Source organism: Sprattus sprattus (assembly GCF_963457725.1).
Source record: "Sprattus sprattus genome assembly, chromosome: 18".
NCBI lineage: Eukaryota > Metazoa > Chordata > Actinopteri > Clupeiformes > Clupeidae > Sprattus > Sprattus sprattus.
The window spans coordinates 21168076-21188590 of NC_137916.1; the positions used below are offsets into that span (position 1 = coordinate 21168076).

At 44.0% G+C, this 20515-nt stretch overlaps 2 protein-coding genes across 3 annotated transcripts; both read right to left on the reverse strand.

Annotated features, from left to right (window-relative positions):
* Positions 1-9511: 9511 nt before the first annotated feature.
* rbx1 (ring-box 1, E3 ubiquitin protein ligase) lies at positions 9512-11994 on the reverse strand (the record flags this gene model as incomplete). Of its 2 annotated transcripts, XM_080856110.1 has the most annotated exons (5): positions 11903-11994; positions 11101-11179; positions 10945-11015; positions 10351-10436; positions 9512-9744 (listed from the first exon to the last, which is right to left on the reverse strand). In XM_080856110.1, the coding sequence occupies exons 1-5, from the start codon at positions 11978-11980 to the stop codon at positions 9732-9734; spliced, it is 327 nt and encodes a 108-aa protein (XP_080712236.1). In that variant the 5' UTR covers positions 11981-11994. The 2 variants fall into 2 exon arrangements, with proteins under 2 accessions (XP_080712236.1, XP_080712237.1); XM_080856111.1 differs by lacking the exon at positions 9512-9744 and having other exon boundaries at positions 10347-10436.
* A 1041-nt stretch (positions 11995-13035) lies between these two features.
* Positions 13036-17887, reverse strand: chadla (chondroadherin-like a; the record flags this gene model as incomplete). Its single annotated transcript, XM_080856216.1, has 7 exons — positions 13036-13342; positions 13519-13685; positions 14245-14937; positions 15300-15810; positions 15998-16299; positions 17308-17502; positions 17771-17887. 7 exons carry the CDS (start codon positions 17885-17887, stop codon positions 13036-13038), a joined length of 2292 nt encoding a protein of 763 aa, XP_080712342.1.
* Between the last annotated feature and the right edge of the window lie 2628 nt (positions 17888-20515).

Consider the following 20515-nt stretch of genomic DNA (forward strand, 5'->3'; position numbering starts at 1 on the left):
CATGGGGTGGGTGGGTGGCGTTGAAGGAAGAGTGAGTGTGGGTGGGTGGGTGGGTGGGTGGCGTTGAAGGAAGAGTGAGTGTGGAGGTAGTAAAGGGTATTGTGATCGCTTTCCAGCTGTACGTTATTTAGTGTGATGGAAGGCCTTGATGGAAGAAGTTTATATGGAAAGGTCATAGGAGAGCGAAGCAGATGGGCTTAGCCATATGCATGCAGTACACCCTCCACAGGTGGTGATTGGGAACCTAACGGGGCGGCAGTTGCAGTAAAGTAACTCTTCTATCTTAACATGGGGCCAGCCTGCTTCAGGCATACAGCACTTCCTTTTTACAAATTAACCATTAACGGTGCAGGACTGAAACCAAACCTTTTTGGGAATAACGTTGAAATTAGTGAGACATGTACGTTCATCTTGTCCACTCCTTTTTAGGGGTAGGATAAACTGTGGGGGTGGACTTGATCTGGCAGAAATGTTAGGTCAAAATCAGCAAATCTCTGGTTGTCAAGCAGATGGAGGATTCTGTCTGGTTTCAGAGATGGTCGGACTGAAGTGGGTCTCTGGCTAACTACTCTGCCCCTCAGGATTTTCTTTTACATGTTTTACTTACCTTCACTGTAATGTATCATATTCCCTGTCTGTCTTTCTTGCTCCCAAAGCAAAAATGAGATGTATAACAGTTTGCAATCATTAAAAGACAATTTCTGATTGTTGCAAAACATTTCAAGTCCTTTCCAATTTTTAACCACAAAATCCATACCTAGATTTACATCTTAATCCATCTTAATTGTGGGGAAATATTTCCTCTGCACCACAGATGAATACATCTTTGTTTCAACTTCAAGGCCATTAACTACTTTGCGGTTACACAATACAAAAAGAATGGTGGTTGTTGTGGAGACTCTGTTTTTCTGGTAAGAAATCTGTAGGAGCCGCTGTGGTGCATTAAAATGCCTTAGAATGATGTTCACTCCAGCTTGATATTTATTAATAACTTGAACTGAATGGAATTAATATAGGGTGTGTTTGTGTGTGTCTGTATGTGTGTTTAGGTCATGTTTACATTTACATTTAGCAGATGCTTTTGTCCAAAGCGACGTACAAGGGAGAGAACAATCAAGCTAAGAGCAATAAAATCTGGTGTAACAATAAATACTGCTTATTTTTTTTTCCAAAAAATAGAAAATGACATAGAAAGAAAAAAGAAGTGCGGGCCTGTCACTGCTTAAGTGCAAGTTAAGCCAAGGTGCCAGTTAGGAAGGGAGGTGCTCTCTGAAGAGTTGGGTCTTTAAGAGCTTCTTGAAGGTAGAGAGGGACGCCCCTGCTCTGGTAGTGCTAGGCAGGTCGTTCCACCAACGTGGAATTACAACTGAGAATAGTCTGGATTGCCGTGCTTGTACCGGGAGCAGTGCCAGACGACGCTCACTGGATGAGCGCAGCGTCCTGGGTGTAACATTTGCCCTTACAAGAGCATTTAGGTAGGTGGGAGCAGACCCAGTAAGCACTTTGTAGGCAAGCATAAGTGACTTGAATTTGATGCGAGCAGCTACCGGCAGCCAGTGGAGCTCAGTGAGTAGCGGGTCGACATGTGCCCTCTTTGGTTGGTTGAACACCAGACGCGCGTATGTATATGTGTGTGTGTGGTTAAGTATCTGAACGCACCCAATTTAAATGATCATCTTTAAACGGTAAACTTATGCCTTAACACCGACCCTCCCGTCCACTGCTTTCCTATTCCCGCGACTGGGTACCCTCAGTGCAAGCATCTTCCCGACTCCACTCTGATTGGGTGCACGAGTAGAGTCATGAAGTGTGCATTCACTACAGGAATGACCCAGCCACAGCGAGAGGGCTGTTCACGTGAATAATCTTAGGGCAGATCATCAGTCCTTTGCAACAGGCGCCCCCAAAGTTGGTCTGCCAAGTTTGCCCTCATCAGAAGGGCTGGATGATTCCGGGTCCATATCCGGGATGGCAGGAAGGGTGATGAGGCGAGCAACTGGTCTGAGGTAGTGTCTGTCCTTCACCTTGACCACCGCTGACCTGATACAACAGTCGACTCAAGGGTTCACCTTGGTTACTCGGCCCACAGGCCAGAGTGCTCTGGGTAGGAGATGATCCATCACCATGACGATGTCATCAGGTTGTAGGGCTGGCGTGTCCCTATGCCACTTTGAGCGGGTTTGGAGAGCGGGAAGGTAATGCCTGATAAAATGCATCCAGAACTGGTCTGCAAGGATCTGTGAGTGCTTCCACCGTCTCCAAATTAGAAGCTCTGACTCTTCATAAACTGTTTGGGGCAGTGATGGGTCCAGCCGCCCCATCAACAACAGATTTGGGGTTACTGGATCTGGATCAGCCACATCACTGGACACATATCCAAGTGGCTTGGAATTGAGTATGCCTTCCACCTCAATCAGAACTGTTCGCAACACCTCTTCTTGAACGGAATGAGGGTGCACTGTGGCATACAGGGCCGCCTTTACCGACCTCACTTCTCTCTCCCAAATGCCCCCAAAATGAGGTGCATTAGTAGGGTTGAATTTAAAGCTTATCTGATGCACAGATAACTCCTCCTTCAGACCAGGATGCAATGCCTGAAAAGCTTCCCGGAGCTCTCTTTCTCCACCTCTGAAATTTGTACCCTGGCCAGTCAACAATTCTGATGGTTTCCCTCTTCTCGCTATGAATCTGCGCAGGGCCATCAAAAATGAATCAGTGTCCAGGCTTGACAGGATATCTATGTGCACTGCGCGTGTCGTCAGACACTAGAACTTTTTTCATTGCGGTGTCCAATCTTGATGGTGAACGGCCCAAAACAGTCCACTCCTGTGGAGAAGAAGCGGGGCTTGAACAGGCGGAGCCTTGCTTGGGGAAGGTCTGCCATTTTGGGCACCAGTGGCTTGACTCTCCACCGCTTGCAGTCCGGGCGGGAATGTTGATGCCTTTTAACGGCCTCTCGTCCATGTAAGATCCAAAACCTCCTCCTGATTTCTGCAAAGGATGCCGCAGGTCTTTTTCCACATCGTGGATGAGAAGTTTTCTTCACCAGCCGCTTTGCTTCATCGAAGGAGGGCACACTTCGGAGGCAATTGTCCACGTAGAAACATCTCTCCACTGCTACACGGACGTCTTCTTCTGGTTGAGTGTGGTCCAGCACGTGCTTCTGCAATGCAAATGTTGCACAGCATGGACTACATGCGGTCCCGAAGGGGGGAACCTGCCACTCATAAATACCTGGGGGTGCGCCTCTTTGAAGGTCTCTCCACAGAAAGCGTAGGAGGGCTTTGTCTTCAGGTAGCAGTCTCACCTGGTGGAACATTCCTTTAATATCGCTACTGAGAGCAATGGAATGCTCACGGAAGCGTAGCAGCACCCCAAGCAGGCTTGAAGTCAGTGTGGGCCCAGGAAGGAGCAATTCATTCATATTAGCGCCCTTGTAGATGAAGGAGCAATTGAAAACAATGCGGTTCTTCCCATTATGGCTTACCATATGGTGAGGGATGTACCAGGACTCACCATCTGCCTTCAGTCCTTTTTCTTCGACCCTCACAACGTACCCTGCTTGTTCCAGCTTCTGAATTTCTGCACAGAAGGCTGCTGCCTGCTTCGTATCTTTGGCCAAACGTCTCTCGGTGTTGCGGAGAAGTGCGAGGACGGCCTCCTTTGGTGCTTGCAGCTTCGGCATGTTCTTTACTCTCAGCAACGGGGTGGAATATCGCTGAATCCCATCTACCTCCATACGCACCGTTCTCTCCTCCAGCAGGTCGATGGCCTTTTTCTCGCTTCTGTAAGGCAGAACATCCAGCTGCCATAGCTTCTCAACATGCTGGAGCAACTCTGTGGAGGGTGAGAATGTTGACACATGAAGACACTGTCGTGGCTGGAGCTGCTGTTGCACAAACCTTGTTGGCCCTTGCAGAGTCCAGTCCAGCTGGGTCTTCACTGCGGCGGGTCCACCAGGGGGCCCCAGACGCACTGGCTCGATCGGGGTTATCAGATGTGGGTAATCTGAACCGATCAGAGGGACAGGGTGCACCTGACTTAATGCGTGTAGTGGCAGCCCCTTTGAGTGGTTTCTTCTGCAGCATCTTCAGTGGGTAAGATTGTTCTGCCAGGCCTAGTTCGTCTGCAGTGAATGCTCCACTGATCTTGAATATCCTGTGCGGCTGGCAGGCAGGAGATATGGAGAATGACACACATGACCCATGAATGACTCTCATATCCTGGCGCACGGTCCTCAGAGCGAGATCTTCTGGTTCTCCCTGCAGTTTCAGGGTCTGTGCAGCAGTAGCAAGCAGGATCGTGCGCTCTGAGCCATCATCCAATATGGCGTAGGTCTCCAAGCTACGCTTACCATTGCGCAGGATCACCTTGCTCACCTTCAGCATCACTGGACTGCAACCTGACCGTCGGTCCAGGTAGTACACATCATTCGACTTACTAACAGGGCTTGAACTGTTCTCAGGGGCTGGCCTGGCATTAACATCATGGAGGGCTTCCAGATGCTTCCCTGTACATTTCTTGCAGGGGGCCTTGAGTCGACACTCTGCGGCCTGGTGTGCGCGTCTACAACGCCAACACTTCCTGTTAGTTTTCACCCACGCAGTCTTCTGCTCAGAGCTCAGCTGACTGAATTTGGTGCACTGATTGAAGTAGTGCTGATCATTTGAGCAGTATGGGCAATATGCTCGTCTCTCACCTGGCTTACTGCTGGATGATGGGGGTGTCTCGCTGACAGTAGTACTTCCAGGCTGTTCTGCTCCATGGAGAATGCTGGTAGGACGGTTGGACTTAAAATCCCTACGTTTCTCCTTCTTTGTATCCATCTAATTTGTCACTCCCATTGAGAGTCTCAAACACAGTCTCCTGCATCTCCAGCTCGTACTCTAGCCACTCTGCAAAGTGCAGCAGAGTTGGGAAGCAGGTGCGTTGAGGGTACAAGTACCTCTTAAATTCCGCTCTCATGTCCTGTGGGAGCTTCTGCAGCAATCTGGTAACATGTGACCAACACTGCAGCTCGATGTTGCCACTATCACCAAGCTGGTCAAGCATCCCCACCAGCGCCCTTACTCGCAGTGCAAACTTCTTAAAGGCACCAGTGTCATTGGTGCGGATGTTTGGGGCTTCCATCAGTTCTGCGATGCGTCTCAGAGCCAGCTGGTGTGGTTGCCCATAGTGTTCAGTGAGGGTCGCCATTGTATCTGAGTATGGCTGCCTTGAGTTGGTGTAAGAGTCCGCAATCAAGAGAGCCTCTTCAAACTTCAAATGGTCCACTAATATCTGATATTTAAAGCCCTCTGTTACATCAGCAGGCAACAATTTTTCTAGCGCTATCTTTAGCCGGGCGAACTACACCCGCTCTTGCTGGTTACCTCTGAAGTCTTGGACGGCCACTGACTCTCTGCTTGTGGCAGGGATGCTGAAGACAGAATTCCTTTCAGAACCTTCATATGTCTCGCAGTACTCGGCTGTGGGCACTCCATCTCCATGTGGTGTTCTTCCCATCCTCTTCATGTGCTCTGTGAGCTCCTCCATCATGTTACTGTGTGTAACTGCAACAGGTGCTGGCCTCGACGCCACATACTCTGGTGGAGGTGGCGGTGGTGGGAAATAATCCTGCTCTTCCTTTGGCTGACTATACTGAGAACTGGAACGCTGCGGCAGTGGTGGTGGTGGCGGTGGCCAATCATCCTCCTCCTCCTTTAGCACACGATACTGCATGCTTGTGTGCTGCAGCGGTGGTGGTGGTAGCAAAAAGCTTCTGTCCCTTGTGGGTGGCCTTGGTGGTGCAGAATGGTGCAACACTGGTCCTGGAGCACTGGTGCTGAGCTGTCTCTGCATCTCTATGACTTTGTAGTCATGGTTGTCCTCCTGGAGCTGCTTGATAGCATCCAATATGACTGATGTGGCCTCTGGTGCTGGTTCACTAGTTGGAGCAGGAGTACTTTGATAATGTGGTCTGAATAGCGAAGGCTGACTTGTATTCCTCAATGCAGCACTGGCATCTTCAGCCCACTGCTGTATTGGCGATTGTAGGGCAAGAGGGACCATCTCGGCTGACCTCTCCGTAACCCCTCTCCTGGGTTCCCACTAGGTAAGGCACTGATTGAGCATGTGGAGGGTGCTGATTGTAGTTGGGGTGTGAGACAGTATAATCTACAAACCAGGCAGGTGGTCTTCTCTCACGTCTGGGCTGGGCATCAGCGGCGTGGCTTGACTGGTCGGCGTACATCATTGAATTATCCCACAGCAACTTCACTTACCGGGTTTCGGCACCAATTTGTTGTGGAGACTCTGTTTTTCTGGTAAGAAATCTGTAGAAGCCGCTGTGGTGCATCTAATTAAAATGCCTTAGAATGATGTTCACTCCAGCTTGATATTAATTAATAACTTGAACTGAATGGAATGAATATAGGGTGTGTTTGTGTGTGTCTGTATGTGTGTTTAGGTGATGTATATGTACACTACCGTTCAAAAGTTTGGGGTCACTTAGAAATGTCCTTATTTTTCAAAGAAGGCACTCTTTTTTTCAAAGAAGATGACATTAAATTAGTCAGAAATACACTCTATACATTGTTAATGTGGCAAATGACTATTCTAGGTGGAAATATCTGTTTTTTAGTTAAATATTTACATAGGTGTATAGAGGCCTATTTCCAGCAACTATCACTCCGGTGTTCTAATGGTACATTGTGTTTGCTAATCGCCTTAGAAGACTCATGGATGACTAGAAAACCCTTGAAAACCCTTGTGCAATTATGTCAGCACAGCTGAAAACTGTTTTGCTGGTGATAGAAGCTATAAAACTGGCCTTCATTTGAGCTAGTTGAGTATCTGGAGCATCACATTTGTGGGTCCAGTGATACTCTCAAAATGGCTCTAAAAAGATAACTTTCATGTGAAACTCGCCAGTCTATTCTTGTGCTTAGAAATTAAGGCTATTCCATGGGAGAAATTGCGAAGAAACTGAACTTTTCCTACAATGGTGTGTACTACTCTCTTTAGAGAACATCAGAAATGGGCTCTAACCAGAGTAGAAAAGTGGGAGGCCCCGGTGCATAACTCAGCAAGAAGACAAGTATATTAGAGTGTCTAGTTTAAAAAAAAGACGCCTCACAGGTCCTCAACTGGCAGCTTTTTAAATGGTACCCGCAAAACACCAGTCTCACCTTCTACAGTGGAGAGGCAACTGGGATGATGGCCTTATAGGCAGAGTGGCAAAGAAAAAGCTATATCTGAGACTGGCCAATAAAAAGAAAAGATTGATATGGGCAAAAAAACACAGACATTGGACAGAGGAAGATTGGAAAAAAAGTGTTCTGGACGAATTTAAAGTTTGAGGTGTTTGGATCATACAGAAGAACATTTGTGAGACGCAGAACAGGTGAAAAGATGCTGGAAGAGTGCCTGACGCCATCTGTCAAGCATGGTGGAGGTAATATGATGGTCTGGGGCTGCTTTGGTGCTGTTAAAGTGGGAGATTTGTACAAGGTAAAAGGGATTTTAAATAGGGAAGGCTATCACTCCATTTTGCAACGCCATGCCATTACCCTGTGGACAGCGCTTGATTGGAGCCAATTTCCTCCTACAACAGGACAATGACCCAAAGCGCACCTCCAAATTATGCAAGAACTATATAGAAGGCAGCTCTTATGCTGTCTGTTATGCGCAGTCACCGTATCTCAACCCCATTGAGCTGTTGTAGGAGCAGCTTGGCCGTACGGTACGCAACAAGTGCCCATCAAGCCAATCCAACTTGTGGGAGGAGCTTCAGGAAATGTGGGGTGAAATTTCTACAGATTACCTCAACAAATTAACAGCTAGAATGCCTAAGGTCTCCAATCCTGTAATTGCTGCAAATTGAGCCTTTTTTGACGAAAGCAAAGTTTAAAGAACAAAATTAATATTTCAAATAAAAAACATCATTTCCAACATTGTCAATGTCTTGACTATATTTTCTATTCATTTTGCAACTCATTTGATAAATACAAGTGTGAGTTTTCATGGAAAACATGAAATTGTCTGGGTGACCCCAAACTTTTGAACGGTAGTATATACTATATGTGTGTGTGTGTGTGTGGTTAAGTATCTGAACGCACACAATTTAAATGATAATCTTTAAACGGTAAACTTATGCCTTAACACCAACTGCCTTAACACCGACTCTCCCGTCCACTGCTTTCCTATTCCCGCGACTGGGTACCCTCAGTGCAAGCAGCTTCCCGACTCCACTCCGATTGGGTGCACGAGTAGAGTCATGAAGTGTGCATTCACTACAGGAATGACCCAGCCACAGCGAGAGGGCTGTTCACGTGAATAATCTTAGGGCAGATCATCAGTCCTTTGCAACAGTGGTGATGTTAAATGATGTGTAAAAAAACAAAACATTGCAAGAATTTAAAGACAAGGTTGTCATTTAGATTGACTTTTCTAGTAAGAACATGCTGACATCAAACCGTACCCATGGTCAGAGAGCAGTGCTACCCTAATCCTCTGCAAGCTCTTTTTTCCTTCTCTTCACTGGATTAAAGCCTCTTGCCAAAGCAGGCCAGATGCACTGTGGGCATTACACAATGTTGCCATGTCAAAGCACTCCAACAATACTGTTTAGTCTGATGACCGTGAGACATTCCTAGGTTTTCATCTTGGAGGTCAACACATTTTATTTTGTAGATATTTAAGTCTGTAATAAAAGTTTGGAGGTTTTCATGTTGAACGGTCGAAGTTCACAAGCAGACATCTTCTGATTCTAGCATCATGATGGTCCTTAATACCAGAAGTTATTTCAGTCTGTATAAATGCAGAGCAGCTGTTTGTACAAAATCTTTTGTAACCAAATTCTTGCGTTAAAGTTAGGATATCAAACCCTCAAAATATTGAAGATGTGAAGGCATCCATTTTGCTACTTCCTGCATTGCAGTCTCAACATCAAACAGAAAACAATCACCTTTAATAGCCATTCTGGGAGAGCAAGACGACATTGCCCAATATTACTGTTCGATGTTTGCATTTCTTCATTCATATTTAAACACATCAAGTGCACTAAACGGGAAGGGCTTAAAAATGTATTTGAATGTTAGTATGCTAGAATAGATCACACCCTCAGAATAGCAGCACTGTTGTTTAAGTAAAGTATGTCTGACAACAAAAAGTGTCTGCACCTTTTTGCAATGTACCAAAAGTACCCTTCATAGAAGAACTAGTGGTTTTCACTACTGTCAAGGATCAGATTAGGATATAAGTTTCAGGATAAGTTTTTCAAAGATAAGTTTTTTAAAGATCTAGATGTCTGGTTTCTGCTTTGGGAAAAAACACTAAGAACTAATCTCTGAATACAGAACCTATACAATTATAAAATAAGCATTTAGGAACCCTAGCATCACCATCACCGTTCTTGATGTATTAACCACTCAGTCATATTACCATATTGATAAATGTAATATTTAAAGACACACTGTAATAATTTAGGTACAAGAGATGTTAGTGATTATAATTTGACAAACAAGGCCTCTAAACAGGAAATCAGCTTTATTTAGAATTTACAACATCATTGCAAATTGAACTGTAACAATGACAAAAAAGCAGAACAGGCGGATTCAATCTGAACATAAACACAGTTGGATTATGACAATGCATACCCGTTTCAAAATAAAAGAGTGCTATCCAAGACGCAAGGTTACAGGAGCCAGGGAGAGACTGCTAAACCTATATCATGCTCCAAACTTGCACATCTAATGTCCATACCTGGTGGAAGAGAAAAACAAGTGGTTAATAAGTAGGCAGCTAAAAAAATCCAGTCTGTTTTCATGGGTCAGCTAAAACTCTGATCAAGACTACCCATCTCCAGTTAAATTAATCTGGAATAAAAATAACTATCTTCATGTAAATTCACATTTACAAAGGAACAGATATGAGCAAAATATTCCTTGCTGCATTGATTTAATGCGGGCGAAACTATTCTCCGGTTCAGCTAAATAACAACGTATAGTAATAACAATAGAAACAACGATACCCCTGATCATCCAGTTATCATTTTATCTAAAAAATGAGCAAGGATGATTGTTTTAGCACTCTCCGATAAGGGACAAGTTTTTACTGTAGTGTCACCCCGATGTATGGTCCAGTCATGAACTGATGTTTTTTCCTGTTTATTTGTAATCCTTTCTTGAGTTTCTTCTTAGCAAGTATACAGGTCTCTGATCTTGCGCGAGCAAGGAACTCATTTAAATAATAACAGTTTCTCAAAGAACAATACGGGGCAAAATCTATCAATAAAAACAAACACAAGAACCACTGTAGAACCTTTACAGAGGTTGGGTCAGTTACAATGATCATGTGTCAATGACTTACTTTTGAAACTCCCACTCTCTGTTATCAAGAGGGCACACCTGCCTGGTCTTCAACCAACGGGATATGCAGTGGAAATGGAAAGCATGCTGGAGACACAAACAAACAAAAACAAAAATCAGAGCTCAAGGGTTTAAAGGTTACTTGAACAAGATGTGACATGACAAAACAGACTGAACCAACTTGTAGTTCCAGTCCCCATAGTTTTGAGTAATGTACACAATAATAATGAGAAGTTATTTATGCATCACCTCTGTAGCACAAGCGGCTTGACAAGACAAGTTGACAGGACACTACTCAATGGTATGTACACAAATCAAAAGGTAAAAGTTGTAGAAAAAGAGGAGGTAAAGGAAAAACAAAAAGCAACCAAGACTCGCCTAATTCTAAGAAAAATCACATTGCAATGTAACCAACTTACAGGTTACAAGTAAAAATGAAAATAAAACTCAGTTTAGGAGGCAAGGTGATAAAAGTGTACAGCTAACGTTGGTTTGAGTGGATTGACTACTTTCCATGACTCATTACAATAAGTCAATTGTTTTCCGTGATTGTCTACGAAAACTTGAAAGGGCTAAAAGACAGTTGGACTCTTACATTGCAGACACCCCAAGCCACTGTGCACTCTTCTGACGTCGCTGAGGCCTGATTCGCCTGGCACTCAATGCCTGCAAGAAGTAAATGTGTCAGTATGTCGCACATGAGCAACCTCGATAAGTTAAACCACTTAGCCTCATAACCCATCGTACTTACACAAGTCCATGATGTGATTCCTGCAAATAGCACAGTTGTCTACAACAATGTCCCAGGCCCAAAGAGCAACAGCGTTCCACTGAAAGAAATAAGTCACCAATGTTATACATGCTTGCCCGGTCATTTGCGTCAGTTAACTTATCATTTCTTTATTTTGGAAAATCGGCTCTTTAAAAGTGTTGCTTCATAAACTTTATACAAGGGACATATACAAAGTGAGTTGTAGCCTATATACAGAGCAAGTTATAACGTACTAAGATAGCTAACCGTGTGATAATCAGTGATGTGACGAAATTTCACCTAGTCATCAAACTAGTTGTGTTTTTATTAATGGAGTTACCTGCTTATCGGAGTACAAGCTCATTAGCTAGTTGACTGGTTAGCTGGCAATCTTAGCTAAAGAGCTATACTGTTCTGACGTTACCTGCCCATGAGAAAAGGTTTGAAGTAGAGTGCAGCTACCAAAGAAAGGCTCCCTTGTCTAAACATGAATTTGCTGACAACTAAACGGGTTGTACTGACGATAAAACATCCTTAGTTTACGTACAAATTTCGTCCCATTCCATGAATCCGCTAAAAACTTAGCTAGTTAACCTAGCTAGCTTAGGCGGTAGCTTTCTAAGTACTTATATGTTGGCTAACTAGCTAATCGAAACGCACACTCACTCCCGTTTTAACGTTAGCCAGCTAACTGGCTAACGACAAAGAAAAAGAAACGCCGGTGGGAAACACAACGTAACCACAAATCAAATAATCACAAGTGTAATCACATGTTACGGGATACAAAATACATAAAGAATACCTTTTTAACTTCAAATCGTTTCTTGCTAGCTCCGCTGTTGGTCCCGCTAGGAGTGTCAACATCCATTGCAGCCGCCATGTTTCCAGTGACAATGATCGTGTCTTAAGAGCATGCGCAGTGACATTGTTGTAATCACTACTATCTGCCTGTAACGAATGCTTTAACAGAAGTTGTAGTCCTACGATTTGCACAAAGATCGCGGTGGTGATTAAACGCTTCACCTGGTCTATATTCTTTGCCATTTGCTGCCGTAGGACACTAGTGTTCCAGGCCAAATCATCGGAAAATGTTAGGTTCTACCGAGATTTGAACTCGGATCGCTGGATTCAGAGTCCAGAGTGCTAACCATTACACCATAGAACCACATGACAATTTGAGGCGGTTTTATTTCATTGTATTGATCAATCACGACACCATCATTTTATGAAATTGAATTAATACTCAAATAAAATATCTGTTGATATCTGTCCTCAAATTAAACAAAAACATATATAGTGCTTTACATCTGTATTAATGTTAGCTGGTGAGCTTCAAATACCCGAACACTTTGTAACTTTCTTCGTATTTTCAACTGATTTCCCATTGTGATTTTAAATGTTTTCAAAGGTGACACCTAGTGGTCAATGAGCAACTATTGAAATATTTTTAGCCACTGATTTGTGTCTGAGCGCTGAGATACTTAGCTTGGGATAACATAGTTTGGCACTTCAAAAACATAAATTTTTATTATATAATTTTTTTAAATAGTAAACTTATATTCTTGAGTAGACTATTAAGGATTGGAATTGAAACATTTGGTTTGTTCCAATGATATCCCCTGATCAACAGCCCAGACCTCTTTTCACATAATATTATCAGAATATATATAATATTGTTGAGAGAAAAAAGGGTTTGTTTGTGAACGCTGACAATTAATTTGTACATATCGGCAGATGTCGTTTTTTATTCATGTCACACATCTTTCACAGTTACCTGGAATTAAAACACTTACAGTAGTGTAATAGTAGTGTTATAATCTTATAAATCATATATTTTAATAATTAATATACTGAATATATCATACTTGAGGAAAATAAGTTTGATTCCATTTGCCTACAGCAAAATAATCCATCTATCTATCTATCTATGTATCATTATTGTGTCACTTTGGTCTTTTTGTTCTTCTTGGCGGCTTTAGGACGCACTGATGGTTTTGGACTGTCCACAGCCTTGGGCTTGGCCTTTGATGGCTTCGGTTTACCCCCTTCCAGCCGTGAGGGCTTGGGTTTGATATTTTTAGGGGCCTTTCCAGCACCTTTGGCTTTCATAGGGGGCTTAGAGGGCCTTGGCTCATCTCCTGGGCATGTTTGGAAAACAGGCACATCCTTCACACTTTGACCTTGAAGCTCAGCTGGATGGCCACAGATTGCTGACACCTCATGGCTTACATTGTCCATCCACCTGAACAGAGAACAGCATAAGGGTTAAAGGCTACAAAAAATACTTCTCATTTGTCATTCCGTTTACGGTGTTCTGTTTGTATGTTTACAGCCACATTTGTAATTCAATTCACAGTGTAGTATGTCAACTTGGCACAGCTGGTAAATGGAAAGAGAGCTGATCTGTGCGGCCCTTACTTGCGCAGTGGTAAGAGATCGCAGTCACACAGCAGCGGGTTGTCCGTCAGGTTGACCGCCTGCAGTCCGGTGAGGGAAATCAGGTTGGGCAAGCCCTCCAGCTGATTCCCTCCCAGAGACAGGGTGAGTAGCCCGGAACCCAGGCCAGCAAGCGAGTCCTTAGACATCTACAGAGTGAATAAAGTAATGTTTTTAATAGATGTGTAAGAGCACAAACTACAATACAATGTGACTGAATGCTAATAGTAAATAAGAAAATCCTTTTGATATGTTTGAGTGATATGATGTATATGTAAAATATGAGTATACTGTAAACAACTGCCTAATACTACCAGAGCAGGGGTGTCCCTCTCTACCTTTAAGAAGCTTTTGAAGACTCTTCAGAAAGCATCTCCCTTCCTAACTGGCACTTCGACTAGTGCTTCATTTGCACTTACAGCAGTTATCTTTCTGCACTTTTTTTTTTTTTTTTCTATTTTGTTTTTCTATTTCTTATGTAAAGTAGTATTTATTGTAACACTAGGTCTCTATTGCTCGTAGCTTGACAGTTCTCTCCCTTGTACATCGCTTTGGACAAAGGCGTCTGCTAAATGACTAAATGTAAATGTAATGTAAATGTCAACGAATGCATAGGTATGTGTCATGTCCGAAGGAGGCGTAAGTTGTAAAGGTTTTTAACTGTTATCTGAAATCTAACATACATAATTTTTTATACACATTCCCCACCTTTGCCAGGCCAGTGCCTTCCAGGTAGAGGTGCTTCAAGCTCTGAGCAATAGGCATGAATGCCTTTGGCCCCACCCAGCGTATAGGATTCCCAGACAAATGGAGCTCTTGAAGGAGTGGAACATTTCCAAACCCTTTGCTTGGCACTTCAGTCAGTCTGTTGCCCTCCAAATGCAGCGTTTCTAGGTGGGGCGCCGGATTGAGGGCTTTGGCCGCCACAGAGTGTATGGTGTTGTTTGTGAGAAACAGAGCCCTGAGCAACTTCACAGAGGAGAGCATATTGGCTGGCTCCAGCTTGGAGATAGCATTGCCCTCCAGGTGCAGCTCTAGCAAGCTGGGCATCGGTGCTAGCGTGGCTACAGAGGGAAACTGTGTCAGCCGGTTTCCATCCAGGTGGAGGTAGGTGATCTGCGGGGCCCCGGTGAAGGTGTCCAGCTCGAGGGAGGTGAGGTCATTCTCTGACAGGTAGAGGTAGAGCAGAGATTTCATGCCACGGAAGGCCCCGGCTTCAATCTCGCGAATCCTGCACTGGTCCATGTGTAGAGAGACAACCCCAGCAACTCCACGGAAACTGTTGGAGGGAATGTTGTGAAAGTGGTTGCCCCTCAGGTCCAGTAGACTGGTGTTTTTGGCGAAGCCTTGGGGGACTTTGGTGTGACCCCTGTTCTCACAGGTAGCATGCTGAGCTCCAGGCTGGAGGCAGAGAAGAGTGAGATGAATACTTTGGAGGGACAGAAGAGTCATAGTGCTTGTTGGGAAACACCATTTTGATGCCATTACAGTAAGGTGTTAGTAGTAGTGATAACTTACTTTACAAAAATTAATTTCTTTCACAAACTTGCCAAGACTGGCACTTTTCAGCACATTATTGTTATGGTTTACACAAATCTGAGTCACTTTCAGATAGCTACTTGTATACAGTATGAAGGGGGCTTTTATTTATTTATCCTGTCAGATTTCTTATTTTATTTAGAGGTGACCTACAGGTCTTGTTACACTATGTTTTCAGAACATATAAACTTAAATGTGTTAAACTTAAATATGTTTGACTTCACCTCACAGTCACAGTTCTCTGGACAGTTGACGTTCTTCTTAGGTCTGGGCGGGGGTTCCAACAACACCGCTCCAACCTCCTCTGCATCCTCCTCCAGCTCCTCCTTTGTCAAGCCCTCCCTGGGTCTGCAGCGTAGGTCTGCCGGCTCAACCGCCCCCAGAGGCTCGTCAGAGAGATGCGGAGGCCCAGCACAGACACCCAGGAGCCTCATCTGGCCCGCCTGGGCCCACACCCTCAGAGGCCGCAGGTGGCAGTTGCAGTAGGTGGGGTTGCCTGTGAGGTTGAGGAGGGACAGCTCTTTGGGGCCTGAGATGGGATCTAAGGAGCGGAGCTGGTTGTGGCTGAGGTCCAGATGAGTGAGAAGGGGGGTGTGGGCGAGAGCAGTGTCAGAGAGGTCCTGAAGGGACATGTGGTCCAAGTACAGGTGTGTAAGTTTGGGCAGGGACACTGTTTCCTCTCCCAGGTAGATCATTGGGTTGTAACTCATGTCCAGGCGGGTAACTTCAACCAGTCTGCACATAAATGCGATGAAACTTATTGTTAAACACTGTATTTATTATCTGCATAATCAACGCTGCTTTCACACTTTTGGCACTGGCCACTAAACTGAACAAACATATTAACTAGAACGCTGCGGTTACCGTTACCTTTCAATATCTCAAAATCACAAAAAGCCTTGCAATTGGCCTATATAAATACCTGGTCATTGTCTGCGTGGGGAAAAACTGCAGCTCGTTGTGGTCCAGACTGAGACGTGTGAGTGTGAAGAGGCTGGCGAAGGCCTCTGTGGCCAGGTTATTGAGGGAGTTGTGACTGAGTTTCAGCCACTGGATGTTCAGCAGGCCCTGAAAGGCCATGTTGGGCACATACACTAGCCGGTTGTGTGTGAGGGAGAGCAGGTTGAGGGAGCCCATCTGTGTGAAGGCCCCTGGCTGAATCTCCTCCACACGGTTATGGTCAATCAGGAGCTGCTTCAGGGATGAGAGGCCATCAAAGGACTCCTGTTGGTCAAGATTGTGATAGAGTGAGATGGGGAGACAGGACTGAGTTTATAATAAACAATTTATTGACTAGTTGTACGGCATAGAGGTGCGTAATATGACCACTGCGTAAAGTGAGAAAATGAGCAAGAATTAAGCTATTTTGTTCCAAGAAATGTGTGTTATCTTTGGCGCTTGGAGGGGGTCTCGCCCGGGGCGTAATTCCATGCAGAACCGCCACTGATTGTATAACTGTACTTGGCATTTATTTACGAAGTGCAAGGAAATATGTGTATATGCCTACAAAAAGTTGGATTTATAGATGAAAGCAAGAATCTGTTTGAAAGCAATACTAAATAAAGAGTAAATGCACTATGCATTTTAAACCGGACAGGGGTATACACTATCATAATAAATACGTTTCATTAAATATAGCCGCGAGCAGAAATCATCAGCCCATATTACTGACTCATTGCATGCTGTATCGCAACGGCTTGAAAAGTAGATTTTTGCTTTGAACATTATTCACTAGGTGACGCCACTTCTCAAATGAATCGTAAAGCGCTTTTGTTCAAAAAGTTATTTGACCCTACCCTCTTCAGGGTGCGCTAGCAACAAGGGCAAGGCACACCTAGGGAAGCAAACCTTACATACTGTATAACAATTGTGGGGCTACAAACATACCAAGTTTCATGTGGATTTGTGAAGTGCTAGTATATGATATTGTCTACCAAAAATTGATGGGAAAAAGCGGAAGACGAAGAAAACCTTCCATTGTGCAGTCAATGCGAGCGCAATCTCTGTTGATTTAAAATGATACAGTCACTACAAAGTTAAAGTGTTGGACCTCTGCTTTGAGTGCATACACAGTTCGTGTATTGCCAGTTCGTACTTTAAAATGTGTCCAAATACGTGTAGACTGCACTGTACTTTTGAGTATGCCTACGTGGATTCGATTATCTTTGCACAAATCAAAGCAAAACAATGAAGAGAATCACGGTTTACTATTGTACGGACTACGTTACCCACCTGATAGAGGACATCAATGTTGTTATGCGCGAGGTTGAGGTAGACAAGGCGTCCAAGGCCACGGAACGCCCCCTCCCGCACTGAACGGATGTTTGAGCCTTGCAGATTGAGGTGAGTGAGGTATGGCGTGTGATGGAAGGAACCTTTGGGTACCTCTTGCAGGTTATTCTTCCTAAGGTCCAGCTTCACAGTTATCTGCATAATTGTTGAGGACGATGTGTGTATGCAGACAGAGAAAATAAGGGGGTGGGTGACAGAGAAAGTGTGTCGAGTTAAGATGATACGAAAATGAATGAGTGCCGAAGTTCTGACCAACAGTGACATTATAAAACAGCAACAACCACACATTTCACATAGCCTAGGCCTAGGATACTGACGCACAATGTCTATATTTGAGAGGAATTCATTTTTGTGTCAATAGAACAAAATCTCATTTTGGTGAAGGTTCATAAATTAGTCTTACCTCGTCTATTGTGGGAGGAACCTGTGTTAGATTTTTGCCGATGCAGGCAACGGTAAGTTTCTTCAGGTCACAGGAGCACGTGCGCGGGCATTTCCCAGAAAACGACAGTGGGGCCATCATCAGGAGCAGCGAAACAGCGGTTCGCCATTGGTTAAATCCAAATATTGACGAATACATCTATGTATTTAAAGGGTGATGGAGACAAACCACTTTTGTATGAATACAAGCATGATTAGCCTTTAGCCTACCTTTATAAATAGTTATCGAATCGATCGCAATAATGCTTTAATGTTCGGCAGGAAACTTACCTTTTAACTGAGATTAAGTCAGTGTTAGTCTAATCCCAGTGACCACTCAACAAATAAATCCAGAATGTAATTTAGGCAATTTCACCAGGTTTCCTCATGCCGAACGCACGACGCAGGTGGTCACTTCGTTCAGTCAGACTGTTGTCTCAACCAAGGACTTCGACGTAGGTCTGGCTGAGACATTTCAACTGTTTGAATAGCCAGGAGCCTTTAAGCACAGCTTTGATACATTCTTTTGTCGTGGCCCCGCTGGCCCCTGTCAGCGCTTTTCGAATTAGCACCTGGGCCACACATTTTCCTGCTGCTTAAAACTCTGAGAACGCAGGCCCGCCAACTTTTGAGTCCTGCGTCGAGTGAGATAGGGTTAGGTGGGGGGTATTTTAGTAGTAGGCCTACTTATGTTTGTTATAAAGTGATGTGTTAACCCATATAAAAGCCTCGAATCACAATAAGTGTAGTCTTCCCTTACATTTATTGAGAGCATTTCCATTTGTATTGACAGCATGTAAAATTGAATCCACATTTTTTTGAGGTTGTCTATCCTAAAACCTACTTAAACCGACAAACTCAGGGCCTCAAATGCTCATGAGCTCTGCTAGCTGCTGATTTTGCTGCCTTGATCATTAATTGGGATGGCTCCCACTTGAATATTGGATCCCAGTCTTAATTGTAATTAGATATGTCAGTCCCCTCCATAGTCAAGCTGTTTTATAATTTTTGTTTTGTTTTCAATACCGGCTCTGCATGAGCACTGAAGGGTGGCAGGACAGTTTACCAATGGCATGTATGTTATTTCACTGGTACTGTGTATTTTTATTTCTTTTATTAACCTTGTAGGTCAGCTCCACAATGTTACACCAACAGACCCTTAAGCAACACTTAACAAACTCATAACATTTGTCAAATGGCTTGTACCTACACATTTATGTTTTTGTTCCTACAGCCTTGCTTCACGCATGCTCAGCGGATCTGCTCAGTGCTTGAGTTGGTAGCCCTGGATAACGAATCCTTAGGTTCAAGACAAATACCTTCAACAGTCTGCATTAAATCATAACAATGTCCCGTTTTTTTAAACTTGCAATATCAATCATGACTTTTGTAAGGTTAACATGACTGCGCAATTTGGTCAAATGTAGCTTTCTTTGAGAAACTCACTTAAACTAGGATATGCCCTCCCAACTTGTCAGAGGATATTTTGTATCTTCTTGCTTCCTACTGAGATTATTCAAGACATGAATGTAACACTGAAAGTTTGCACACATGGTTTGGTCATGATGCACCCCATTCCTAAAATGGTAGGGAGGCTTATACAGCAGAGGGGAGAAACGCAGAAGGTTTGCACACAAAGTGCACTGTTGGACTCTAGAACAGATGCGTCTGTTAGTTTTGTCAGCACACATTGACATAGGCTGACCACAGTGGCCAAAACGCACCTCCACTTCATAGAGGATAACTTAATGCCAACGATTTCTACCAAATAAGGAGATGCCGTTTCCAACAAAACGCAGTTTCACAGTAAGGTTATATTCAAACTTTCAATGGAATGGAAATGGAGCCCTAGTGAATATTTTAACGGCAGAGATAGTGACACACACACACTCTGAATTTATCCATCCAGGGTAGTGAAGCACACTAACCCGGAGCAGTGAGCTGCCTTCAGCGGTGCCCGGGGAGCAGTGATCGGGGTTAGGTGCCTTGCTCAAGGGCACCTCAGCCGTGGATGTGGGCATGGGAGAGCAGTGCTTTACCACTTCCCCCGCCCACATTTTTCCTACTGGTTGGGGATCAAACCGGCCACCCTCCGGTTACCAGCCCGAAACCCTAACCAGTAGGCCACAGCTGCCCCTGCGCCTTTTCGTTCAGACAGGTCACCCTTTGATGTTACATTTGAACACCCTAACAAGATTGCCTACTGATCGCGATTTGAGCCAATCGACCCCGTTTAGAGTGGAAGTTATGTTAAATGAAAAGTTAAAAACACAAATGCATTCAGGCAATGCTCCTTTACATAAGCCTGTGACTACCTTAGCAGTGCTCTAGATCAGCCAAAAGTAGTTACCATCCATCAGCTTCATAACTTTTCAATATTCCATACATGTTGTGGCCTTCAAGTAAATAAACCTGCTATTATCTTATTTATTACATCCAAGTCCGAACGGCTGGCATAGTTATCCATATGCAGAAGTTTGTCCTCAGGCATTTGTGAGGGAGTACTCTTTTGGATACGATAACTCATTCACTTGTGAATAGTAGAGGCCAAATTAGCACTTGCATCTTTAATATTGGCAAGTTTAGATATCCAAACTAAATTGGACAGGTTTAATTCAAGATTTATCCATCAGTTCACAACAATTGCCTGTGCTGTAGTGTGGGCAAAATGAAAACCAAAACACTACATATCCCTTCTTGTTTGCTATTCTTATTACAGTCATCACAA